Source organism: Exophiala dermatitidis (genome assembly GCF_000230625.1).
Source record: "Exophiala dermatitidis NIH/UT8656 unplaced genomic scaffold supercont1.7, whole genome shotgun sequence".
NCBI lineage: Eukaryota > Fungi > Ascomycota > Eurotiomycetes > Chaetothyriales > Herpotrichiellaceae > Exophiala > Exophiala dermatitidis.
Window position 1 is genome coordinate 735,781 of NW_008751652.1, and position 24,700 is coordinate 760,480.

Here is a 24,700-nt window from a genome sequence, read left to right on the forward strand (position 1 = left end):
ATAAGCCGGCGTGACAATATGATTGGACAACCTCGCACCACTACTAGTACCACTGCCAGCACCATAGGCATGTGAGGTGTCTTCTATTTCCTCGAGGTACCCGATCAGACACGCGCGGAAATACTATCGCCAGCCATGGCATCAGTTGTCTCAGTCACATTGAGCCAGCTGCGTGTTAACACACTCATAATTCCTGTAAGACCACGGAGCCTTGCTCTGGTTCGTCGCGAGCTTGATCAGCTAATGGTGAAGAAAGGAACGGCCGGAGCCCAGAGGACCCCGGGAAACACCGAGGGATCAATGGCCTACGCTCTTTCAGACAGCAGTCGTAGCCACAGCCCTGAAGATTCTTCTATTTCCTGCCTACAAATCGACCGACTTTGAGGTGCATCGGAACTGGCTCGCCATCACTCATTCCCTGCCCGTCAAACGTTGGTACTATGAGGTTGGTTGAGCATATCGCTCCTAGATCCCTCCGTCAAGCTCACCGTCATCTAGGCCACGTCAGAATGGACTCTCGATTATCCTCCAGCATTTGCTCTTTTCGAGTGGCTGTTGTCTTATCCCGCAAGCCTGATTGATCCGGCCATGGTGCAGATCGAGAATCTTAACTACGATTCCTGGGCCACTGTTTGTTTCCAAAGAGGCTCGGTCATCTGCACAGAACTACTTCTAGTCTACGCCTTGCACAGGTACACGAAGACCTCGCCGCCGTCCACTCAGCCGCAAAGTCATGCCGTGGCTCTTTCGATCCTGCTCTCCCCGGGACTTCTGATCATCGACCATATCCACTTCCAATATAACGGGTTTCTTTACGGTGTCCTGCTCTTGTCGATTGTTCTTGCCAGGAAAGAATCGACACTATTGTACAGTGGTGTTCTGTTCGCATTGCTGCTATGCCTCAAGCATATCTACCTTTACTTGGCACCCGCCTATTTCGTGTACCTCCTCCGAGTCTACTGTCTCGATCCGAAGAATGTGTTTCGACCACGGTTTTCCAACATATTTAAGCTTGGAACAAGCATCATCGCCAGCTTTGGTACAGCCTTTGGCCCCTTTGTTGCTTGGGGTCAGCTGGAGCAACTCAAAAGCCGGTTGTTCCCTTTCGCGCGCGGCCTCTGTCACGCATATTGGGCCCCGAATGTGTGGGCCATTTACTCCTTTTTGGATCGGATCCTGATATCTGTGGCGCCTTACCTCGGTTTGCGCGTTAACCAGGACGCCGTAAACAGTGTCACCAGAGGGCTAATCGGAGATACGTCGTTTGCCGTGCTACCAGAGATTACCGCGCAACACTGCTTCGGACTCACGTTGGCCTTCCAGATCATTGCTTTGACGAAATTATGGCTCACTCCTTCTTGGGAGGCGTTTGTCGGAGCGACTACACTCTGCGGGTACGCCTCGTTTCTCTTCGGCTGGCACGTCCACGAAAAAGCCATTTTACTGGTGATCATTCCCTTCAGCCTGTTGGCGATCAAGGATCGGTCATATCTGGCAAGCTTCCGCCCTCTCGCCGTCGCGGGTCATGTCTCTCTGTTTCCGCTCATCTTTACGGCGGCAGAGTTCCCTGTCAAGGTGGCGTATACAGTGGCTTGGTTGATCATTTTTCTGTACACTTTCGACCGGCTGGCACCGCCGCCTGCGAGAAGGAGGGTGTTCCTGTTGGATCGATTTGCACTGCTCTACATTGCGATTGCAGTGCCGTTGATCACTTACTGTTCCTTGGTACACAGGATGGTGTTTGGGGAGAAGTATGAGTTCCTTCCTCTCATGTTTATTAGCACATACTCGGCCGTCGGCGTGCTCGGCTCATGGCTTGGATTTATGGTCTGCTATCTGTCATGACATCTTTTGTGGAGCAGTCCCGACATAGTAGTATCTAGAACACCAAACATGAGCAGCAATGGGGGTTTAGCCTATACAGCTCTGCACAGACTTGTGAGGAAGGTGGTATAAATCTACAGGCCGCTAAGCTGCTCACCACCAGACGTTGCCATTTCTGCCCGCTCAGTTGGAGACTATCAAAGGGAGACCTTGATATAATCGTGCCGCGTGTGTTTGTGGCCCTCCGCGCTTGTTGGAGCGATTATCCCGCAAACCCAATGGCTCGAGATGGGGGATTGATGGTGGTCAGAAGCTGATAATGCGACCTAGCACAGACTAGAGGGATATTCGTGATTTAAGAATGGCTGGACGGGACGCAGCTTCGTGTAAGCATTCGAATGAGTACCTATACGCCCATCAACAAGCTGTGATCGGGGAATTAGAGAATGCTCATGGCTAGTCGAGGGATCGAAGGGGCAGCGATTGGACGCGAGCGGGCGTAGCGTGAAAGCCACCCGAAAAGGCTCGGCGCTGGGGCGGCCGAAAAGGGCAGGTCGGGCGACGTGGGCCGGAGGAAAACACGCACGAGGGCGCAGGGTGTATACAAGATATATACAGACGGTGAGGGTATTGCTAGATGATAGCGGGTACTTGCGATGTCTGTTGCTGCTCCGCTGGATTGGGCGATTGTCCCCTCAGATATTCTTCAGTTTGTATCTGCCACCGCATAATGTGTAGTCCGTCCGGGCGGCCGCATTGAAGTTCGTCGCGCTCCCATACCAAACAGACTGCGGACCAGGACCGCTACCACCGCTACGCACTAAGGTTCCACATCCGGCACCCGCTGCTGCCACTCAGGCTTCTCTACTACTGGCTCCCTCTCCCTCGCCTTGCCGCATATTAGGATTGTGCCTTTCTCTGCATTATTGTCTTTCCTCCTCTTCCCTCGTTATGCTGGGTGCTTTGTACCTTTCTGCCTCTTCCACTTCCTCATCTTCACCACCACGCGACAAACGCCCTACCTCGCTGCCTCAAATTCACAACCTATCCCGCTGTCTCCGATTGCAGTCCACCGTTTTCCTCCATGACGCGTTTGGTTTGCCATAAGTATGCCTACATGACTGTCGCAAAGCCTGCATTCCCTGCGACAGACAGCGAACCTCAGCGCGACACGTCCACAGGACTGATATTGGGTGGAATATAGATTGTGGTGTCCATGAACCACCCTACTTGCGACAGACACATACTCGTCTCTCGCCCCGCGCTGTACCTAACCGAGACCTATCCTTTCCTCTCCGGTCGCCAGAATGGTACTGTTCAAGAGAAAGCCTGTGCGGTATCTTCCACACCCGCATGTGGATGACCAGCAATGTGACGTCTGGGTCATCCCGGAGGCAGACGAAGTATTCACGTCTTACGATGCCTACCTCGAGCGCATGGACTTTTTCAAGTCAAAGCGATTTACTTGCGAGGTGACTGGCCGCTCGGGCTTGAACTTCTTTGATGCGCTCCGTAGTGAGCAGGCAGGGTCACGGGAAATTGATGAAGCATTTCCACAAGCCTTACGCGAGCCTGTCTTGCGGCGTGTCCAATTCTCGACCACATCACGGCTGGACCATCTGGTGGAAGAGGTGTACAACGAGTTCAAAAATGACTTTTATCCGGGCGAGTTGGTAACTGTCATCTTGGACGACAACACCAGATTGTACGGCAGAGTCAGAGATAAGGCAAAATTCGCCGAGATCAGAGCGCCTGACGGTTCGGTCGTGAGAGAAGGCTTTTCCCGCTACTTTGTCAGACTGGTAGATCGCCCAGATGAGGAGGCTCTTGTGGACGACCATCATATCGCGAGAGACCGGAAATCTTTCACCAAACAGATGCTCCGCTCGTTTATCAAGAACACTGTCACTCGCGAGGGCTGGAATGGCGCACCATGGCTGGTGAAACCCGAGGTCGCCGAACGGTTTCGCATCGACACCAATGTCCCTCCACATCTCCAGTATAGCAGTAAGGCTGCGGCGAAGAAGGCAGAGAAGAAGAACAATGTCGAGCAAGATCCGATGTTCGATGTCTGGCAACCTAATAAACTGCCGGAGTTGAAGCCTGCCACGAAGGGCAAAAAGGGCCAGCAGCATGCTTCTCAGCACCAGCACCACCCGGGAGGCATCGACCCAACGGCGCCAGGGCACCCTTTTGACTACCGACACAGCGTCATGCCTGACCCCGGATTGTTGCCTCGATCCTGGGGACATATGCAACCACCTCCACCGCCACCTACAGGCTTTGACCCCTACTATCCAGGATATCCTCCTCACTATCCCCCCGCGAATGGTTATTATCACCCTCCAGCTGTACAGGCCCAGGAGATGCTGCCGCCCAAGCAGGTCGTTCAGCATCACCACCAACCACAACAACCACCACCCCAGATCCCTCAGAAACCGCCCTCTCCGTCGCCGCCCCCGCCGATTAAATATCCGATAGAAGATCTAGACGTTGAGCCCGTCCGAGATGGCACACATCGGCCGAATCTAAAATTTGTGGCGAGAGAGCAATGCCTAAGTGGAAAGGCGGCAGCGACGAAGGACGTTATTCCAGGTGTCAAAGAGGGAACTGTCGGCCTTCTCCTGGAAACCTGGAATACCCTCAACGTTTATTGCCAAGTTCTCAAGCTAGACTCGTTCACGTTTGATGATTTCGTTGAAGCCATGCTGTTCTCTTCTACGGATGTTGACTGCGAGTTATTTGTCGAAATGCATTGCGCCTTACTCAAACAACTTGTCAAGGCTGAGAACGACGATGAAGGAGCAGTTCAAATCTCTCTTCCGGATCTCCCAGAGTCCGACGAGGAAGAGGAGTCCGAAGAAGAGGAAAGTAAATTGCCAACACCCACACCCGAACCCGAGTATCCGGCCAAGCGCACTCGGAGTAGTCTTCATAAGGTCCAGTTGGCCGAAGAACTACTCAAGCAGGAACAAAAAGAGGAAGAGGTAATTTCACACCGTGCCGCAGAGATGTTTGACGAATGTGGCTGGATCGACAGACTACGAAAGCGGGATCTGAGGAACGGTGGTTGGGAATTGGTCATGGTCGGATTACTGCACCGACTGAGCGGGAGGCCGCGACTTACAGAAGTGTGCAATAAGATCCTGGCGCATTTGGCTCCATTGGACGCCGAACCTACCATTCAGACCGCGCAATATCAGTATTCTACTATGGACATCAACCTGCGAGCAGAGGCACTTCAGATTCTCTGTCGATTATTCCTCGAGACCAAGACTGTCCGCGACTTCTTGGAAGAAATGAGCAATACGATGACCAACTACCGGAAGATCAAGATCGAGCACCAGCGAGCTCGAAAGGAGGCATTGGCGAGGCTCAAGGAACTTCAAGCCGAGAAACGAGCACTCGCACCAGAACCAGAAAAATCGCCATCGCCCATGCCGGAACTGGAAGACGCCGCGGAAGCAGAGAAAGCTGCTGAAGACCAGGACGCATCAATTCCCGATTCTGAAGACGAGGAGCCCATGGTCACGCGTTCTCTCCGTCGCGGCAGCGACCGCGCGGCTGAGAGGAAGCGGAAGCGAGAGGAGGAACAAGAACGAAAAGAAAAAGCCGCGGAAGCGAAGCAAAACAAAGGCAGCAAAGAGTACCAAAAGGTGCTCAAACAGATTGAAAAGGAGCGCGATAAGATTGAGGCCGCGGAAGAACAGATCGTCATTGTCGACAATGATCTGCGCGAAGCAGACTGCGCTCGAACGCGCATCTTGGGCAAGGATCGCTTCTGCAACCGGTATTGGTGGTTTGAAAGAAACGCCATGCCATATGGAGGGTTACCTGAAAGTTCCACGGCAGATGCCGAGTACGCCAATGGCCGCATCTGGGTACAAGGCCCTGACGATATGGAGCTTGAAGGATTCATCAACGTGGGCGACGCAGACAAGAAGGCCTACTATTGCCTATTTCAGATGACGCCGGAAGAACGCAAGAAAATGGAGGAAGGCCCGACACAACTCCGGTCAGCCAACCAGTGGGGGTTCTACGATACGCCCGAAGAACTCGACATGCTTATTGGGTGGCTGGATTCAAGAGGTGTGAGGGAGTTGAAACTCAAGAAAGAGCTCAATGCACTGAGAGATGTCATGATCAAACATATGGAAAAGAGAGCGGCATACCTGACCCCGCCGGCACGAGAGAAGTCGGAAGAGCCGGCTGAGACCACGACGAGAATGTCAACCAGAACAAAAACCCAGGCCCAAATGCGCAGTGAGAAGAACCAACAGCGATGTTTGCGATGGAAGAACACCATGGCCATGGCCGAATTGGGTCATCGACACATCGATCCTCCACTCAAGCCCCGTGGCAGAGGTAGGAAGAACAACCAGGGAGATAACTTGAAGTCGACCAGCGGGGCCAAAAATGCGGCTGCGGCGCCGACTGTGTTGAATCGTCAGGGCAAGCCGGCCACGAGACAGGGATCGAGATACAATTTCTGAGGTGCAGGTCTTGCTGGAAGTCTGAATAGTCTAATGAGGTGCAGTGGTTGGGGTTGGGTCTTAAGTGAGACACGACGGAGCCGGTGACGAAGAAATGAGACGAGACAAAAAGTCCGGTGGGTGGATAATTGTACTGTGTACTTGATTGGCGTTTAGAGAAAGCAAAGCATGGGCGTTTTCATGGAGTGACTGGGTTGTGGGCTGTTGCCGGCTCTGCTTGCATTCAGGTTGTCTGCTTCCTCTTTTTCTTGCTTTGCTTTGCTGTGAAACTAGACGTGGAGAATGGGAACGCAACAGAGCGGTGGCATCAAGACCAGATGAACAGATCAGATCAGAAGAAGATGATCTGGAATCGGAACAATGGAGTTCTTCATTCTTATTCGATTTATTTTCACGCCCTCATCTCTGCTTCGTGACTGATACTATCGCATGTAGCCCTGGTATACAAAATCGTGCTCTTCTCCTTGCTTACTGTCCACCCTTACCACACCCTACCACCCGACTACTAGGTATGCATACTACCACCCGTCTCCCAGTTCTTTTTTTCTTCTGTGTTTTGACATCCATTTTCTTCTGCTCAAACTGAACTGCTTGCTCGGCCTTGGAAAGCCCAGCTCCATACTTGTACCTCCGCAAGCCACTGTATGCGCCTCATCCTCTGTCTCGGCGCGGCCTTTTGATTTGGCTTCTGCTTTTGCTTTTGCTTTGACAGCAGCGGCATCTACAACTCATCTCTCGCAATGTCTTCCTCCTCCTCTTCCTCCGCCTTCGCCTTGGCCTTAGCTTTCGCCTTAGCAGCAGCCTTGGCCTTGGCCTTCGCAGCAATCGATCTTCCCGGCTTATGCAGGACAACCTCCTCACCACGATCCTTGAGGCCCCTCTTGACAATACTAGTCAAAATCTCATAAGCGACCTGCGCGCCCGCCAGAGCCGTCCCCTCATCTCTCCCATCATAAGCCGGCGAAACCTCAACAATATCGGCCCCGACAACATTCAACCCCTCAATCCCGCGCAGAATTGCAATGAGCTCTCTAGTCGTCCAACCACCCGGTTCCGGCGTACCCGTACCAGGAGCAATGCCAGGATCAATGACATCGATATCAACGGACAAATAAACCGGTTTTTCAGTCCCCATACGGTCCATGATCGCATCAATAATTCCCTGGACACCAACGGCATCGATATCATCAGCTTCGATACGCAGAAACCCCTGGTTCTCGTCGTTTTCGTAATCGGCCCAATCGACGCCTCCTAAACGGGTTCGCAGGCCCGCATGGACACTCGATCCATTGGCAATTAGTCCTTCTTCACTTGCGACCCAGAACATGGTCCCGTGCGTGAAATCCGCTTGGGTGGGTGTATTGGCCCATGCTGACGGGTATGCGCCTGGATGCCAGGTGTCCAAATGTGCGTCGAAGTGGAGGACTGCGATGGGGCCACCGTGGATCTTCTCGAGAGCCCTCAAAGCTGGGAGGGCGATGCTGTGGTCGCCGCCCAAACTGATTAATTTGGGGTGTTTGTGCGCTGGTGGGTTGGTGTATGATAGGGCCCGCCGGGATACGAGTTCCAAGTAGGCGCTTGTCATTTGGTGCAGGGCTAGTGCGTTGTCGAATGGTGAGACGGGGATGTCGCCGCAGTCGAGGATCGATGCCCATGATGTATATGGGTTCAAGCCCGCCCGGTGGTTGAAGCCCCGGAATGTGGTTTGGCGGGCGGATGCGGCCCGGATGGCTCGGGGGCCGAATCGTGCGCCTGTAGAGGAATCAGAGAGTGGAAAAGAAACAATAATTGGTCATATCATATTGCACATGGTTGTGGTTATCACCATCTGCCATTCTCCGAGTTCACTTGCTTCGGAGACAGTGGGAGAAGAAGTGTAGGTCCAGTACTCACCAGGTCGATAACTGACCGCCGTATCAAACGGCACCCCGATAATGCCAATGTCAAAGGGCTCGTACGGTGTCGTCAGACACTTGACATGCCGGAGGTGGGCAAAGGTTGAGATTCCTGAAAAGCCCCACTAAACACAGCAAAAGTCTCTTAGCATGGATGTGATTTGAATCTTCTAGCCACTGCATTGCAATTTTTTCTTTTTGGTTTCATGTTCTGCTCCAGGCCAGATACCTGGTATGACGGTACGGGTCAAGGACCGAAGGGCACCAATTCGCCCATGCTCATGTCCATGCCCACATCCGATGCCAATGCCAGCAGAGAGAAGACAGTCATGACAAGAACAAGCAAGCAGATTGGTTTGGATCGGTTGGTTTAACATACATCAGTGTCCCATTTGGCCTTCAACTCCTCCAACGGCGTCCCCGATTCGGACGGCAAATCGAGTTTCGGGTTGTCGTAAAAAGATGCTCCGGTAAATGGAGCAAGGAAGAGCAGCGACAGTGGTATCGCGTGGCAGAGCATTTTTAACAGCCTGGACTCCGACACTCACCCAGTGTCGGTCGCAAGCGAAAATAGGTATTATACAGTATATGTACAAACAGCAGGATGCTGATCGTGTACAAGAAGTAATAATAATTATATTTGTCCGATCGGAAGCGTGCCGTGGGGTGATGCAGTGGGCGGAAGAAGTTTTGCAGTCATCAATGCGGAGAAAAAAAGTAGCGGGAAATTGTCAGCGAGCTTCGACTTCAACTTTACCTAAGCTTCAGTCTGGCATAAGGTATTTCGCAGAATGGGGTGGTTATTTTGCAGAAACGCTAATCTACTTATAGTATTGCCAAGAACACGCCAATTGTAAGGTTTATGGTACCGAGAGATTACGCGTTAAATCACTCTAGGTGCGTCTAGCACTACCTACTGTAGCCCTACGGCGCCTATAGCACCTAGGTAAGCAGCGCCAATAGCGCCTATAACTCCCCCCTACAGCTACACCCCTACAGCTACCCCCCTACAGCTACCCCCCTACAACTGCACCCCCTACAACTGCATACCTATTGTGATACGCTAATAGAGGGGTGTAGTCGTAGGCGTGCAGTTGTAGGTATACAGTTATGCAATAATAGGTACGCATTTATAGGTGCTATAGGTGCTGCAGGCCTATAACGAAGGTATTGACTTACGTGATATACGGCGCTAAATGCACTATGCAAAAGTGGCTAGCGTCACTCTGAATTGAGCCTAAAGTAGCTTAGCGTTTCTGCGAAATAACCACCCCATTCTGCGAAATACCTGATGCCCTTCAGTCTCCGCCGGCGGAAATGGGCGACCTTTACAATTGGAGTCTTGGATCGTCATCATCAATACTGTATGCTATTTACGCCGAGACCGTCTTGATCAAGTATATCACCGATACGACGAGAGGATTACTGTAGGTTCAAAATTGGCGACATTTACACTCCCTGTTCGCCACATACCCTCCAATATCTGAGAGGATTGGATTGGATTGGATTGGCCGGCCGTGGGCGACGATATGATATGCGCAGAGTGGTCGTGACCGGGCTGGGAGCCGTCACGCCTTTAGGAGTTGGTACGTCCATTGCATTTGATTGTTCATACTTGAAAATGATTGCATTGCTTTGCCTTTCATTATCATGGCCTCTGGCGTTGCTGTTGGTATCATTCTGTCGGACACCTCAGGCTGTTCCTATCTTCCATGTCACCGGCTCTCTGTTTCCATTTCATTCTCAATATCCATGCTGCTACTACTGTTGCCCCTGTCTCCTGCGGGCCATGTCCAGCGTTTTGTCTTCGATTTGATTGCCTGGGTGGTTCTGGTGGTCTTACACCACCCAGCGGTCCTACCAATACGGCTGAATATCTATATATGCAAAGTCCTTCCTCAACTCTCAAAAGCTGACCTCCTGTCCTTCTCTACAGGAATCCGCCGAACGTGGCAAAGACTGCTCAACGGTGACTGCGGCATTGTTTCGACCAGACACTTGGGCCCCGAGTTCTCTGCTCTGCCCAGTCAAGTGGCTGGTCTGGTTCCTGTCCCAGCTCCTGCTTCTCCAGAAACTTCATCCGATCCTGATTCCCATTCACACCGATCTGGCCAAAATGCAAAGCAATCCGACTCCAACGGCGTGTGGAAAGCAACCGACCACGTCTCGCCTACAGAGTTAAGACAGACAGCCACATTCGCACAATACGGTCTCGCCGCGACAGCCGAGGCGTTGCAAGATGCCGGTTTCGACGGGGGCAGAGGCCTCGATCCGGAGATGACGGGCGTCTGTTTAGGTTCGGGCATCGGCAACCTCGAAGAACTCTACGCCACATCAGTGGCATATCACGAGTCAAAAAAAAACTACCACAAAATCCATCCGCTGTTCGTCCCTCGTCTCCTCATCAATCTCGCCGCAGGCCATATCTCCATGCGGTATGGATTCAAGGGTCCCAACCACGCCGCCACTACGGCCTGCACCACGGGCGCACACTCGCTGGGCGATGCGTCGCGGTTCATCCAGTCCGGCGAGGCGGACGTCATGGTCGCCGGGGGTGCCGAGTCGTGCATTCATCCACTGGCCATCGGCGGTTTCGCGCGGTCTCGTAGCCTTGCTACCAAATTCAACGACGAGCCACAGTTGGCGTCGAGGCCGTTCGATCGCGATAGAGCAGGCTTTGTCATTGGTGAAGGAGCGGCCTGTGTGGTACTGGAGGTGAGGAACGACCCCAATCTTTCTTTTGAGACAAACGAGGGATAGAGACTTGGCTTTCATATTGATTCACGACTTATCATGATAATCATACAGGAACTCGAGCATGCAAAGAAGCGAAATGCCAGGATATACGCCGAACTGGCGGGATACGGCAATTCCGCCGATGCATACCATCTCACGGCACCACGCGAGGACGGCGCCGGCGCACACTTGGCGATGAAGAAAGCGCTCAAACTTGCCCAACTGCCGCCATCCGCCGTCGACTACATCAATGCCCACGCCACTTCCACTCCATTGGGGGATGCGGCCGAAAACCAAGCCATCAGGTCTCTGATGCTGGGAGACCACGGCAGAACCAAATCGTCCCAGATCAACGTCAGCAGCACAAAAGGTGCCATTGGCCATTTGCTCGGAGCTGCTGGCGCCATCGAGGCCATCTTCGCCATCTTAGCGATACACGAGGTAATAAAAATACCTATCTCCAACAGCCCCAAGCTGACCAGCTAATCCTTGCTTTGATTGTAGAATGTCATGCCTCCTACAATCAATTTCCACTCCGTCACAGACGACTTTGACTGCAACTATGTTGCAAACACTGCACAGCAGGCATCCGTTTGCGTGGCACTGTCCAACAGCTTTGGTTTCGGAGGCACAAATGCAACTCTAGTCTTCAAAAAATGCGACTGACGCAGGTTTCCGAGACTGAAGCATTAAGCCGCTCCACGTGTTTGTCTCGGATCAAGCACATATTCGCTTGGCCCGAGTCAACCTGTCGTCGACAAAGCTGGTACAAATGTCCCACAATATCGGTTTTGTTCGACTAAAACCCTAGTTTCACACTTCACTTCAGCTTACATCGATGGACGCTTTCCTCATTGGAGCTTTGAGCCCTGGTTGGGCCGTCGGTGCAGGTGAAGCGGACACTGACTGCGGAAATGCTGTGTCGTTGGGTGCCGAACCAGCACCGCCAGCAGTACTTCGCACACTCTCTGCGGGCACGCTGAAAAGCCCTCCGCTGCGGTTTCCGCTTAGTGCATTCGAGAGCATCTCCTTCATGCGCACAAGCTGGTACTTCCGCTTCGTAGGAACCAACGTTCGAGTCATCAATGGCTGAGGACGCGAGAGGCTGCGGGAGATGGCGGTCATAATCGAATCCCGTTCTTCGTCCGAGTCGACTGGGCCCGCTAGTGCGGGATCGAGATCCTCGTCGAGAAGGGCCGGGGCATTCGCATCGATTGCCGCCTCTGTGAATAAGAAAAGACGTATAAGCAACGCGCCCCCTTTTTTTCCAAAGTTTTGGATACTTACTTTGTTGCCGAGCTTGATTTTTCTTCTGGTAGGCAGCAAGCAACATGTCATACGGCAGACTCCTTCCCGGCACTGCACGTTTGGCACCCATACTATGGCTTTTGCATGTCAAGCTTCGGGCACATTGGGCGCCGTTGGGCAATGTGACACCGCACTGCTTTTCGACGTCGACGGGTCCCTTGGGTTTGGCGGCCTTCTTCTGTTCTTCTTTTTTGGTCTTCTTCTTTTTCGAGTCTCCCTCGGCCTCGGCCTCAGCTTTCCGCTTTTTACCCTTCTTGGTGGCGTCATCGCCATCACCGTCGACGCCGTTCTTCCGTGCGCCTTTGCCATCTCGTACATCGTCGTCATCGTCATCATCATCGTCGCCCCCTCTCTCTGCTCGCTCTTTTGCACGTTGAGCGGCTTCTCGTGCCTCTTTCTTCTTGCGCGCCTTTTCTTGTTTCGACTTGATGCAGAGGGCAATGTGCTCTTTGGCGGTCCGCTTTAATACCATCTTCTTGCAATGCTTGCACACCAGAGTCTCGAGGGCTTCTTGCTTGCCTTCGGGGAAATTGGCCATCGTTTCCTCGTCGAACTGTGGGAGCACGGGGGACAGGGAGGCCGCCGCATCTTTAGCGCCTGGTAGAAGTCTGGTCAAACAAGATGGCCACAAGGTCTAATAGAATATGGTCCATCCTACCATTTGTGCCATTCTCTTTCTTGTCTCGTGCCGAAGGTACTCTCTTCAGCTTCAATTTGATGGGCTTCTTGTCGGCTTTCTTGAACTTGTAACCGGATGCACCGACAAGACTGCCGGAGGAGGCTGTAGACAGAAGTCAGAGCGAGACTAGAAATCATGCTCGAGGATGCCAACCTTGCGCCTCGTCTGCCGCCATGACAGTGTGGCAGCGCTGTCGCGCCTCTCACGGTCTGGAAGAGGGGAAAGGAGGATGAGCAGCAATGCTCGGACTGGACGTCGGGGGTGACATCTAACCGGTCATATCATTCAGGAGATGCGGGTGCCCGTCATCTTGCTACTGTGCTGTCGAATCTGTTGATGTTGATGGTGGATGCGCCGTTCACGTTCGTTGACTGACTGACTGACTGATGATGATTGGGGCGCCGACTGCCGCCGCATCGAGTCCGAGATCGAATGTTGCAGGTTGCAGCCACGTGACTCTCCAAGTTCGCGCCGCCCGCCGCGCGCCAAGTCTGCCACCAAGTCCCCGGCGGATCAAGTGGAGTCAAAGCGCAGCATCAACGGCGGCGCCTGTTTGACACTCAGTTCAGTTTGCGACCGCGACGACGGTGAACAAACAGTCTCAACCACCGCAGGCGTGACGGTTCAAGTTGCCAGTCTAGGATTGTTGACTCCTGCCTGGTCCTGGGCGGCGCAGGCCAGTCCCAATTTCGATTCCGCCCGCCTTCGCTCTGAGATCTACCTTACCGTGGCCTCTCCCCTCGTCTATCATGCGGAATACCAACTTGAACCGGCGTACTTAGAACAACACAGTCTTGTTACCAGGCGGAGTCAGGGCCTGTTCAATCCATCATGGACCCCTACACCGACCCGAACTCGTTGATCGCACGAGTTGGTGGGCAGTGGGCAGGAGCAGCGCTACAAAAGGACTTCCAAAAAGAAGTGGCCGATCTCCTTGGACGCCGAAGCCGGTCATTCCCAGGCGCGCAGCCGGTGTCGTTTGCAGCGAAACATGTCGAGGAACTCAAGAGAGAGGACTACTATGTGTGCGAGAAGACGGATGGCATTCGATATCTCATGTACCTCACGGAAGATGGGGAACGAGATATCCACTACCTGATCGACCGGAAAAACGACTACTACTATGTCCCTGGTCTGCATTTCCCGCACCACGAGGATCCGACTTTCCATCGCTATCACACAAACACCATTCTGGATGGAGAACTCGTTGAAGACAAATACCCCGACCGGCCTTCGGAGATCAAATTCCTCGTGTTCGATTGTTTGATATTGGACAAAACCATGCTCATGCAACGGCCTCTGGACAAACGGCTGGCATACTTCAAATCCCATGTCCTGCAGCCATACCGGGCCATGTTCAAGCAGAACCCCGAAATCAACCGACCTTTTGTCGTCGAGGACAAGGCGACGGAATTCAGTTATGCCCTGGAAAAGATGTTCAAGGACGTCATCCCGAAAGTGAAACGGCTTCATGGAAATGATGGACTGATCTTCACATGTAAGAATACGCCGTATAAGACTGGCACGGACGAACATATTCTTAAGTGGAAGCCGCCCTCGGAGAACACCGTGGATTTTCTGTTGCACATCACTTGGGCCAAAACGGATCCCGACCCAGAGGACCCTGATCAGTCGCCCCAGGACGATTATTATGCTTTTCCCGAATCGTTCGGCTTGTTCATTTTCTGCGGCAATGACGGCCAGTATGCCCCTGTCGGCGAATTATATGTTGAGCCAGCAGAATGGGAGAACTGGAAGTCGTTGAATCGGCCACTTCAAAACAGTATTGTCGAATGTTTCCAGGAGGATGTTGTCAAGGATTTGTCTCAACGTCACGGATCGAATGGCTACAGTAATGGGCTCAACAATGGTGGTATCAGCAACAATGGCATAAGCAACACTCGACGCTGGAGGTTCCATCGCTTTCGAGACGACAAGACCGAAGCGAACCATATCACTACGTATCAAAGTGTCATTGAATCAATCAATGACCACGTCACCGAAGAGGATCTGTTGGCCCATGCAGATGAGATACGCAAGGCGTGGAAACTGCGAGATTCGGAGAATAAGAAAAGAGAGGCGGCCAAGCGAGCTGCCCAAGCTCACCAGAGTGGGCACCCTCAGCCAGGCGCCCCTTGGCCCAAGCATGGTTGAAATGACATATCTCTCTGTTCTCCGATGCAGTGATTCGACGAGACAATCCTGACCTCTGTAATGGGAGGCTGCTGGTGACCACAGGAGCATTTCCATGACTGGACTGGCCAACACTAAGCGAGGGGCACCCTTGTTTGTCACGAGACGATGGAATGGCCATAACCAGGACATGACAGTAGGTCATGATGAAGATCATGGGACGGGCCACAGAAAGAGCGAGTCATCTCAAACGAGCACACGGTTCTTCCCGGGCATACAGAGAGATTGATTGCGTGAAACAGACCCTACTGAAGAGTGAATGGCCTGCCACGGTGAAGGAGATTCAAAACCCACTGGGGCAGGACGGATTGATCCCTGGAACCAAGGGGCCAAACTCGCACTCGGCGGACAGCGGGCAGCAGGCAGCAAAGAACAGAGCTAACGGCGTTAGTAACGAGCGAAAATGACACTGATGTTTTTGCTTTCGAATGTTATGGATGGCGAGGAGAAGAGGAAAGAAAGGAAGAATATTTATGATACCCCCCGTGAAGAGACCTGCAGTGTTTACGAAACCCTGGCGTACTAGGTAGTGAATGCAGAGCAGCATAGCATCAGCACCATTAGTGCAGAAACAATGTAATGCTTTTCGTCTGCTTTATATTTGCCGTGGCTGGCAGTGTGTGATTTGGGTTTGTATCATATATTGCCACCGCCGTCAGTGTTACCTCCACTACCACCACCACCACCATCAACAGGACCTGGACCCGAGTCTGTACTTGTATATGTACTGATATCCATAGCATCCATGCCCACCATCATCGGGTTGTCCGGCGGAGGAGGATCCGGATAGGGATAGCAATTCGGCGGCAACGCCATCCACTGATCGAGAAGAGCCCAGTCGAAATCACCGGAGGGACTCATGGCCCAGTCCATGTTCCAGTTCATGTCCGTACCTGGATCTGCACCAGAACCAACCATATCGGCATCGCTGATACTGAGGCCTATACCGGTACCAATACCTCTGCCGCCGCCAACAGCACTGCCAGCAGCAGTAGTGTTTGAATTTTCAAGAGTTGAATTCTGGTTCGAGGCAGAGTCCGGACCTGGGCCTCGAAGTGGATTGATGGTGTCAGGGGTAAAAGCGGTATTCTGGTTCTGGTTCTGATATCCCGTATTACTAGGTGTCTGAGTCGGAGTTGGAGTCGAGACTGGGAAGAATGACGAGGGTCCAGATCCAGGTACAGGTACAGATCCGGAGTGTGTTCCGCCATCAGACTGCCGCTGCATTTCGTCCTGCGTTGAAGACGGCGTTGTCCCTGATTTACTCCCGTTGGCGGGGTCCAAGTTGAAGCGACTCGGCCAGGGAAACAAAGTGGACGGGGTGCCGAACTGCAATGGCGTCCCTTGCTGGTGCGGTGAAGAGGTTGGTTTTGGAGGCCATACCATAGGACTCCGAGTCTCGTTCAGTTGTTGGGGGTGTTGCTGTGGCCGCTGCTGGTGAGATGTAATTGTGGAAGACTTCCCGGGAGAGGCCAGTGGCTTGCCACCCTCTCCTATTGTATCGTCCGAACCCATCTGACGCAAGACGACTCTCAGCACATCAGTGACGCGCCTAGCTTCGTTGCTGTTGTTAGTACACTCCTCGCAAATAGCAAAGGCAGCCTTGAGCAACTTGAACAGATCCTCATTCTCCGTCACGACGTCCTTTCCCGGGTTTGCCTTTTTCCAAATCGACAAACCCAGACACAGTACCATGCAAGCGAGGTAAAAGTCGTTCATGGTAAAACTGCTCAACATCCAACGGTCATTATACAATTGGCCACCGGGCTGCAGCTCCTTGTGCAGGTCGAGCATGTGTTTAGTGATTGCGGTGGCGGCGTCCAAACACGCCTGCGTGCTGGCCGGATACCGCGCATACCAGCCCTGGGTCATGTACTTGCGATGCAAAACACACAGAGATTTCTGGTACAAGAAAGCGCAGTTCAAGCGCACCATGACTAGATACGCCGGGTCGGCGTACGAGTGGGCCATAGGTCGGATTCGCAAGATTTCCGGCGTCGAGGCGTAGACGGCGCGCATTTCGGCGTCCAGAGCCATGATTTCTTCCTGGCTGCTCTCGCGGAACGAGAGGACATGAGCACAAATCTTGCCAAAGGTGGTCATGAGCCGGGATTTGGCAATGAAGTACAGTAATGGTGTGGGGTCTTCGGGCGGGCGTGAAGGTGGGAGTGTCGTCGTATGCTCATCAAAGTCGCTGTCGAGCAAGTTGCGAGGTAGTTGAGTGTCCCAACTGCTCGGCGGGATCAAGTTCGGTAAGCCCATCTGGAATGAAGTCATCAGGTCGCATTGTTGTAGCATGGCCCATGTTCGTCGACGCATCTCGCCTTCGAACACGCCCAAGCGTGGAAAGTGGGAAGGGTCCCGGTGGTAGCCGCTGCGATATGCGAGACGGACTAGGATTCCCATGAGCGCCCCGACTTCGCGAGACGGATCTATTGTGGCCATGTACGTGCATTGAGCGTAGATGGCCAGCGCTTCCACGGCGTACTTTTTCGGTCGCACGTACCCGCCTAGTTGGAGGCATTGTCCTGCTGCGGTGAGGAAGGCCATTCGTGGACTTGGGCGGCCCCCGTCCTCGAGGGGTGTCGATTGTTCCGATCCTACGGCTTCGTTGAGCGTCGCCGATAAGCAGCAGACGGAAAAAAGTATCGATATCCATAGCGGAGACGTTTCGAGCGGCGTCCGCCAGAATTGCTCGTACTGTCGTTGGAACGATGGCACATGAATAGATGCCAGCATCATGTACCGCGCGGTGAAGTAGGTCGATAGTCGTCGGTCAACCTGCACTCGTGGAGGGAGTGCCTGGGCTAGAATCTGTGAAAGTGACAACGGCGCCGCAGACTTGAACAAGTCTTCGGATGCTTGAGGTTCCACCCCGTCGTCCGCCGCCTCTTCCATCTCGGTGTTGGCTGACCGGAGGTCGGATCCAAGTGCCGTTCTGAGCTCCTGGATGTTCTCTAAGATGGCCGACCAATGCGTCGAACGCACGTATTCCGATTCCGTTGTCGTCTCGTCGTGACCCTGACCCTGACCCTGTCCTCCGCTCTTGATCCCCGGTGAATTGTTGCCATCGCCGTCGGCAGCCGCTCCGTGATCCTTGATAGACGTCGAAGATGATAATGATGATGCACGAGCATTGTCATCGACCATGCGCATGACCAGTTCTTCCAGACGCCGGAGTCTCTCTTGGGCCTTGCCGCGACTTTGCGCGTTGGTGTTGGTGTTGGTGTTGCTGCTGTCGTTGCCGTTGCCGTTGCTGCTGCCCCCTTCAGGCCTTGCGGGAGCCGTCGCCGGGGCGGTAGCTGTTTTGCCATAGATGCAATTGCTCTGATCTCCTCTCTTGACGCAAGGCTCGCAAGGATGGCCTCGATCACACTTTAGCTTCTTACTTCGGCATGGTGCACATGATAGTGGCTGTCTGTTGCGTTTGATGATTTTGTTGCCTCCGGCCTGGAATCCATCAATGTTGGCCCGGAATTTGTGGGTTAACGAAGAGAACTCGGCCATCGCCCTAGCGTTTGGCTGTCGATAGATAAAGTTGGCCGAAAGCAGTAATGGTTCGTATGAACCTTGATGCCAGAGAGTGGAAATCAGGCAGCCATGCTGGCAACGCTGCCGGGTCCTACCATATGCTGGTCAATATGGTATTCTGCATCTCACAGCAAAGCCCAATAGATACAGGGGAGGACTCTTGATTGATAGTCTGTTGGCGTCAGCGCGTGTCCTATGGTCTGGTTCCGTACCGATCCTTTTAAAGTTGTTGTCGTCCCAGAGCCTCGTCGGAGCCGCAAGGCTGTAATATCAATGATGTGTTGATGACTAATTAACATTCCAGACAACAACATGACTTTCGACTACGTGCAACAACTATGTATTACTGCCCTACTGTAACTTACCGATATCTGAAAAAATAGACACGTTCGATACATAAAGTTTCGAGGCGGAAAGCAAGTCTGAGTGCCCATTCCGCCCGGTATGATCATGATATTGTACTATCTACTACAAATGTCGAGGACCTGAGCAGAACCGTGCATACTAAGCCTTGCGGGGAAAAGGCCCCTGTGAGCAACATCCGAAGATTCTGGCAAACACGCATGGACGTGTGGACGCCGTTGCAATCGTGGGTTCGTCTAGATCTCGAAACGGGCCATGCCAGGTCGTCAAGTTCTGAGCTTGCCCGGCTGAGATACCAAACACGTCGTGATCTCTGACAGCTGAGACTTAGTGAGACTCCCCAAATTGCAGGCAACAGACTTGTGCCACTTGAACTCGGTCAAGCTACTCTCGAGAAACTGCCGTTGTCCGATCAGAAAGGCACCAAGCTCCATCTCCAACTGCCAACATGTGGCTTCCAATGTTGGTATAATATGGGCCGTTTGACCTCTTAGCACGGGCCAGCATTGGGGTGTGATATTGTACATTTCCTCAGCCCGGTACGCCCGATGATCAGTGATATAGCCGGCAAGATGTTCTTCGGGTCAATTATGATGTGATGGTAGCCTTTTGCTCGCCAGGACCGAATCCACTCAGACGATCCCATATTGCTCAAAGAGCCAGACGGCATCTTCGTTGTATTCTTTCAAAGCGGCCTTGACTTCCTCCTTTCCAGGCATGTCCATGAGCGGTGCCAGTAATGTAAAGACTTTATCCGCATTGTCTTCTGATATCCGAACATACCGCAAGATGCTAATGAATAATGCCACAAGGGATTCGAGAATACGCCTAGTAGATGTAGGCACCGCGCCGCTGTCCTGATTGAAAGCAAATGAACCTCCTGATTCAGCCATTGTGTGCTGTTGTAGATTTCGTACATCCAGAAAAGCTCCGCTCCCCAATCCAGCCAGGTTCGAATTCGCAGATGAAAGTTTTTGCCGGGACGTCTTTGTTGATGTTACTGTAGAATACACCCTTCTGAACAATGCTTCCAAGTCGCCAAAGATCTCCTCGATGCGGCTGGTCATGAAACTTCCAGCAGCTCGACACATTGTAGATATTGTGTCGGCTGCGGCTTGAACAGTGTAGGGCATATCATATGAGCTTTGCTCGTCTTTAGTAAGCAGCCGTGGGGTGATTGCAGGCCAGACAGTGTTCACCAGTGGCAGAAACGAGTTTTCCTCCCGCGCCAGCACTGGGCATACCTCCTCCAGCAGCTGAAGTAAGGTAAGCCGTACCTTGGGAGACGGCGATGACATGTGAGGGACTGCTGATTGAGCAATGTTGAGGAGCAGCTGATGAGATTTCGATAATGCCGGCTCCTTGTCGCCATTCGTATGTTCCAGCGGCCCATCGTTTTCTTCGTCATCCTCAGCATCCCCAGATTGTTCTGGACCATTATTACCGAGTCCATCTTCAGCTTTTGTCCACGGTCGATGGGGCGCTGCAGTGATTGCCTCATTATCCTGATCTGATCTCTTCTTCCGCTCCTGGCGCGTTCGAAGGTCGCTCAGGATGTCTTCTACAGCCGAGAGCCGAACCCCGATAGCGCCGTCTGTATCAGGTCCTTTATTCGATTTGATGGCAAGGACTTCAGGAGTCTTCGAACTCTGCTCAACCATCATTTTCAAAACGGAAAACAAATTTTCGACAAGAGTGGGATAACCGTGAAAGTTGTCAAGAGCTCCAAACATGCTGCCAATCAGATCATCGAGGTGTGGCAGTAGTCTGGCACCGCACAACTTCATCATCATGGCAATCACCTGCAGGCTATCCGGGGACACATCAAAGGCATTCAAGCGGAGCGCGACAGCATTGACTAGATAGTCGACATTGTCGACCAGCATCTCAGCTGCTGACTTATACTCACAGGCGCTTGCCAAAAAGTTCAACGCTGTGACTGCATGGTGTTGGAGTATGGCATTTTCGTCACCGAAAAGAATCAAAATAGGAAACAATGTTTCCATCAGCTCAATTCGATATGACCGGCCGAGCTGCGAGGCTTGCAGGGTCAGAGATTCCAGCGACATCGCCACTAGTCTCCAGTCTGCAGTGCCTTCAGTTTTTGCGTCAGCATATTGCAGGAGGTTCGGCAGTGTCAATGCATACAAATCTGAGACAAGGAACGGTCTTGAGAGTTGCATGTCTGATTGTGAGGCATTGTCTTTAATGAAATCGTCGATATCAATGGTATCCTGGCTAGGCGACCGAAGAAAGGCCAAAGCTAGCCATGTAGCAGCAAGCCTTCTATTGACATTAGGATCCAACGTTTGATTGATGATGCTGCGTGTAACCCCTTGGCTAAATGTCTGAGACTTGAGCATGCCCACAAACTTCAACAGCTCTTTTGTAGAGGATTGCTGGCTCTGGTGACTCAGGATTATGGGTTTGAATTCGGCCCCTGGCCGGTTCGGTCCTTCAACGAGGTCAAAGATACTGTCGCTAGGGGCTTCATTGACAAGCTTTGTTTTTGACTCGGTTGGCCCGATAGCCGCTGAGACACTGTCGACGAGTGTAGCTGCTATCCTTGAGCTCAACTCATCGGTTGCATTCCAGGAATCTACCAGAGCCACGAATGAAGTGGCCACTTGACCAAGCATCTGCTGCTTCGGTCGGTCATCATGACCTTGCATCACTCGCGGGAGAGCCAAGGCCCAGTCATAGAATTTACCACTCAGAATGTCGGCTATGTCGGGGCGTGATGTGAGGAGATGTTTCAGAACCGCATTCGCCCTGGCAGAGTCTGCCGATCGACAAAGAACAACCATGGTCTCAACCATGAGAGGAGCGGAACGCGCCAGGGTCCGTGAGCAATCTTCGACAATCAAGACACAGAGATCGAGAAGTGCACGCGCAACATCTGCCCCTTCATGTGTCCGTAGCTTGACCACTTGCACTAGTGCTATGTCAACTTGCGGCGTCGTTGCGTCCAGCCACGACTTGTCAAGTATGGACTGAGGCTGCTGATCTGAGGATTTTACCGTTTCCTTGCCGCCCTGGTCGACGTTCTCCTTGACGACTTCGTCCGACAGTGTCTTACCAAGGATCAGCTTCAAGAGCTCTAAGTATGCAACGAGTACCCTCCGCGTACGGCGGGCTTGGGTGCTTGGTCGCAACACTTTCACCAATGTAGAGACGGTCCGTGGTAACAAGCTAGCAAGAACAGCAAAATTGGTGATAGCGGAGATCAGCTCTACAAGGGCATGAGCCGCACTGATCTGGACATCCTCCGAGCTGGACTCTGCCAACGCTTGGAGTAGCTGATACACCAGCTGGTCCACGATATTCTTGTCACCGACCTCATCCAGGATTTTTGACCCACTTCTCCCAACCTGTACGATGATAGCGCGTATGCAGTCGAACGACGCAGTCTTGAGCTCATCTGTAGCAGGTTCTTGTTGCCCCTTGGAGTCTTGGGAGACCAAAAGTCCCATGAGGATGAGGAGCTGCCTGGCCATTTCGGGGAGGAGTCTGTCCCGCCATCCACGGGAGACTAGAGTCTCAACGCATCTGACGGCCACTTCAAGAACATGCGGGGAGAGCCGGCGCGATTGATTGAAGATATGAGTAAGAGGAAAGAAAGCATACTCGGCTAGGCGCTCGTCGAGAAGATCCTGGCTCCCCAGTGACTGGAGTACATCATGAACTGGCTCTAGAGCAAGCAGCACAGCCTTCACAGAGGCTTGGTCCGCCTTGAAGCGGAGCGCAGTAGAGCTGAGCTCGACACATGGTGGACGTAGCTAGTGGTCGATGTTAGCTGAGCGTCGTAGAGTCCGGATAAGTCCAAACCAAGGGCCATACCCGCTGGAACGCCTCTTGCCGAGACTGGCTCATCGTGATGACTCTGCCGCTGGCTCAACCAAGTCAATCTTACCGCATCATGGAGCAACCATACTACTGAGGAAATAATTTGCCGACGTCAATTCTGTCCGGAGCCGTACGGAACGAATTGCTCGCTCGCGGTTGTGATATCAAGTCGGATTCTGCCAGTGGTTTCCGAAATCACAGCCACACTTGAACTTCATGTTGAACGTGGCTGAGCGCCAAGACGTGGCGAATGCCGCATAAGGTACAATGGACTTCCACACCGCATGCAAGGCACTCGTCACTGTACAGTTGTAACAATCTGAACCTTGGAACAATCAACTTGAATTGTATCTGGCACTACAGGTACCTGTACCAAGGTGAGTGCTATCACAGTACCACATCATAAGATCCAGCCAGTACGAACGAATCATGTTCGCGAGCCACCGTATGAAACTTAATTGAACACTCATTCATATTACCTGTTGCATCCATGCTGGAAGTGAACTTGATTGGGGTGCGCGTATTTCACAGTACAACGGCCGGATTCGAAATTAACGTCGGTGGGGGTGTTGAAGACTTCTGATTGGTCTCTCTGGTTGACTAACAACACTAGCCACATTACAATACGGTATAAATAGTCCTCGTAGCCCAAGGATTATTGGTCATTTCCGCGCCAAGTAGTGTAAAATACGTGAAATAGGTTGTGAAGGCTGTAAAAGAGGCAACGCTAGTCTATTTCTGGTAATAGCCCCTCCGACGTTCTTTTCGAATCCGGCCATTGTATACTACCGTACAACATTGTATGTACTAGGAGGACGTCTGCTTAATAAGCCGGAGGACTTCCGATTGAACCGTACACAGATGTTGGGGATTACACTGGGGCCTTGCTTTGCTAAATTGATAGCACCATAAAAACGCCCGAACCGAATGGCTAGCACAGACCTCTCGAGCTGTGAACGATCGAGCTGAAGAGCTTCTGTGGGTACCTGTCGATCGCTGCAGAGCCCAAAGCTGTTCGCTGCCAGGTCACATGGCTCAAAAAGCTCCGAACGCAAGACCATTTTTGGGTAGGTAGGTAGGTAGTGTACTTACGTACAGTGGACATTGTCCTGTACCCACCAACTAATGATAAAAAGAAATAATACTAGTAGTAGTAGTCGTAGTAGTGGACGGAATGTTCCCCTTTTCTGGCGAACACTGGCTGCAACTGTTTAGTCAAACTTACAGTATTTTAGTACATCTCTCCACATACAATGTTGTAGACAAAATCCAGCTGGGTACAGAGAGATAGCCAGTGAGGTCGAAAGTTGGGAGTACTGCGGCAGGCGGCAGGATAGTCTGGTGTGACAGACTTGTGGCTCCCATTTTTCGCCTACTATCCGAGGACAAGGCTCGTCTGCTCGGCGCCAAACGATGGGAAATTTCATCTGGGCAACAAACGCAAATCCGACACGAAGGGCGAGATCCTGCAATCAGGACTCTGAAACGTGGTTTTTTCGACGGTTGACGAGGGGAAATTGCTTATGATATCGCGCAAGGGTTCCAAGATTGTGATGAAGCCGACAGGGCTCATCAGCCCGTTACGCGCCCAAGAAACGTCTGTTGGCAGTCAGCCACAGCCTCCAGGGAACAAAAATATTCCGTATGGGAAGCATCATGCTTGCCGGATCACTTCCGGCTCTACAACATGTTGGTCGTTTTCTGTGCTCTCTAGCGTGGCGAGCCCCCGTGTGCTAGTTGTAAGCGACCGCCAGGGGCAACCGCACCGACCAAGATAGGCCAAACCACAAAAGTGCACCGGGTCGCGATGATTTGGCAGCTCGACATCGACT

At 52.5% G+C, this 24,700-nt stretch overlaps 8 protein-coding genes across 8 annotated transcripts; 4 read left to right on the forward strand and 4 right to left on the reverse strand.

Annotated features, from left to right (window-relative positions):
- Positions 1-135: 135 nt before the first annotated feature.
- On the forward strand, positions 136-1,845 carry HMPREF1120_08088 (dolichyl pyrophosphate Glc1Man9GlcNAc2 alpha-1,3-glucosyltransferase; the record flags this gene model as incomplete). The annotated part of the gene is made up of 3 exons (XM_009162329.1): positions 136-195; positions 257-445; positions 499-1,845. 3 exons carry the CDS (start codon positions 136-138, stop codon positions 1,843-1,845), a joined length of 1,596 nt encoding a protein of 531 aa, XP_009160577.1.
- Positions 1,846-3,131: 1,286 nt separating this feature from the next.
- HMPREF1120_08089 (uncharacterized protein) lies at positions 3,132-6,317 on the forward strand (the record flags this gene model as incomplete). Its single annotated transcript, XM_009162330.1, has 1 exon — positions 3,132-6,317. The coding sequence occupies one exon, from the start codon at positions 3,132-3,134 to the stop codon at positions 6,315-6,317; it is 3,186 nt and encodes a 1,061-aa protein (XP_009160578.1).
- Positions 6,318-6,621: 304 nt separating this feature from the next.
- Positions 6,622-8,956, reverse strand: HMPREF1120_08090 (agmatinase). Its single transcript, XM_009162331.1, has 3 exons — positions 8,592-8,956; positions 8,211-8,337; positions 6,622-8,069 (listed from the first exon to the last, which is right to left on the reverse strand). Exons 1-3 carry the CDS (start codon positions 8,730-8,732, stop codon positions 7,039-7,041), a joined length of 1,299 nt encoding a protein of 432 aa, XP_009160579.1. The 5' UTR covers positions 8,733-8,956; the 3' UTR covers positions 6,622-7,038.
- Positions 8,957-9,533: 577 nt separating this feature from the next.
- On the forward strand, positions 9,534-12,599 carry HMPREF1120_08091 (3-oxoacyl-[acyl-carrier-protein] synthase II). Its single transcript, XM_009162332.1, has 4 exons — positions 9,534-9,798; positions 10,149-10,927; positions 11,021-11,389; positions 11,453-12,599. Exons 1-4 carry the CDS (start codon positions 9,747-9,749, stop codon positions 11,612-11,614), a joined length of 1,362 nt encoding a protein of 453 aa, XP_009160580.1. The 5' UTR covers positions 9,534-9,746; the 3' UTR covers positions 11,615-12,599.
- Positions 10,142-13,346, reverse strand: HMPREF1120_08092 (SAGA-associated factor 73). The gene is made up of 4 exons (XM_009162333.1): positions 13,089-13,346; positions 12,915-13,037; positions 12,236-12,853; positions 10,142-12,171 (listed from the first exon to the last, which is right to left on the reverse strand). The coding sequence occupies exons 1-4, from the start codon at positions 13,108-13,110 to the stop codon at positions 11,774-11,776; spliced, it is 1,161 nt and encodes a 386-aa protein (XP_009160581.1). The 5' UTR covers positions 13,111-13,346; the 3' UTR covers positions 10,142-11,773.
- Positions 13,347-13,494: 148 nt separating this feature from the next.
- On the forward strand, positions 13,495-16,476 carry HMPREF1120_08093 (mRNA guanylyltransferase). Its single transcript, XM_009162334.1, has one exon. The coding sequence runs from the start codon at positions 13,767-13,769 to the stop codon at positions 15,087-15,089; it is 1,323 nt and encodes a 440-aa protein (XP_009160582.1). The 5' UTR covers positions 13,495-13,766; the 3' UTR covers positions 15,090-16,476.
- On the reverse strand, positions 15,550-18,894 carry HMPREF1120_08094 (uncharacterized protein). The gene has a single exon (XM_009162335.1). The coding sequence runs from the start codon at positions 18,633-18,635 to the stop codon at positions 15,765-15,767; it is 2,871 nt and encodes a 956-aa protein (XP_009160583.1). The 5' UTR covers positions 18,636-18,894; the 3' UTR covers positions 15,550-15,764.
- A 152-nt stretch (positions 18,895-19,046) lies between these two features.
- Positions 19,047-23,292, reverse strand: HMPREF1120_08095 (uncharacterized protein). The gene is made up of 2 exons (XM_009162336.1): positions 22,863-23,292; positions 19,047-22,801 (listed from the first exon to the last, which is right to left on the reverse strand). The coding sequence occupies exons 1-2, from the start codon at positions 22,893-22,895 to the stop codon at positions 19,655-19,657; spliced, it is 3,180 nt and encodes a 1,059-aa protein (XP_009160584.1). The 5' UTR covers positions 22,896-23,292; the 3' UTR covers positions 19,047-19,654.
- Positions 23,293-24,700: the final 1,408 nt, after the last annotated feature.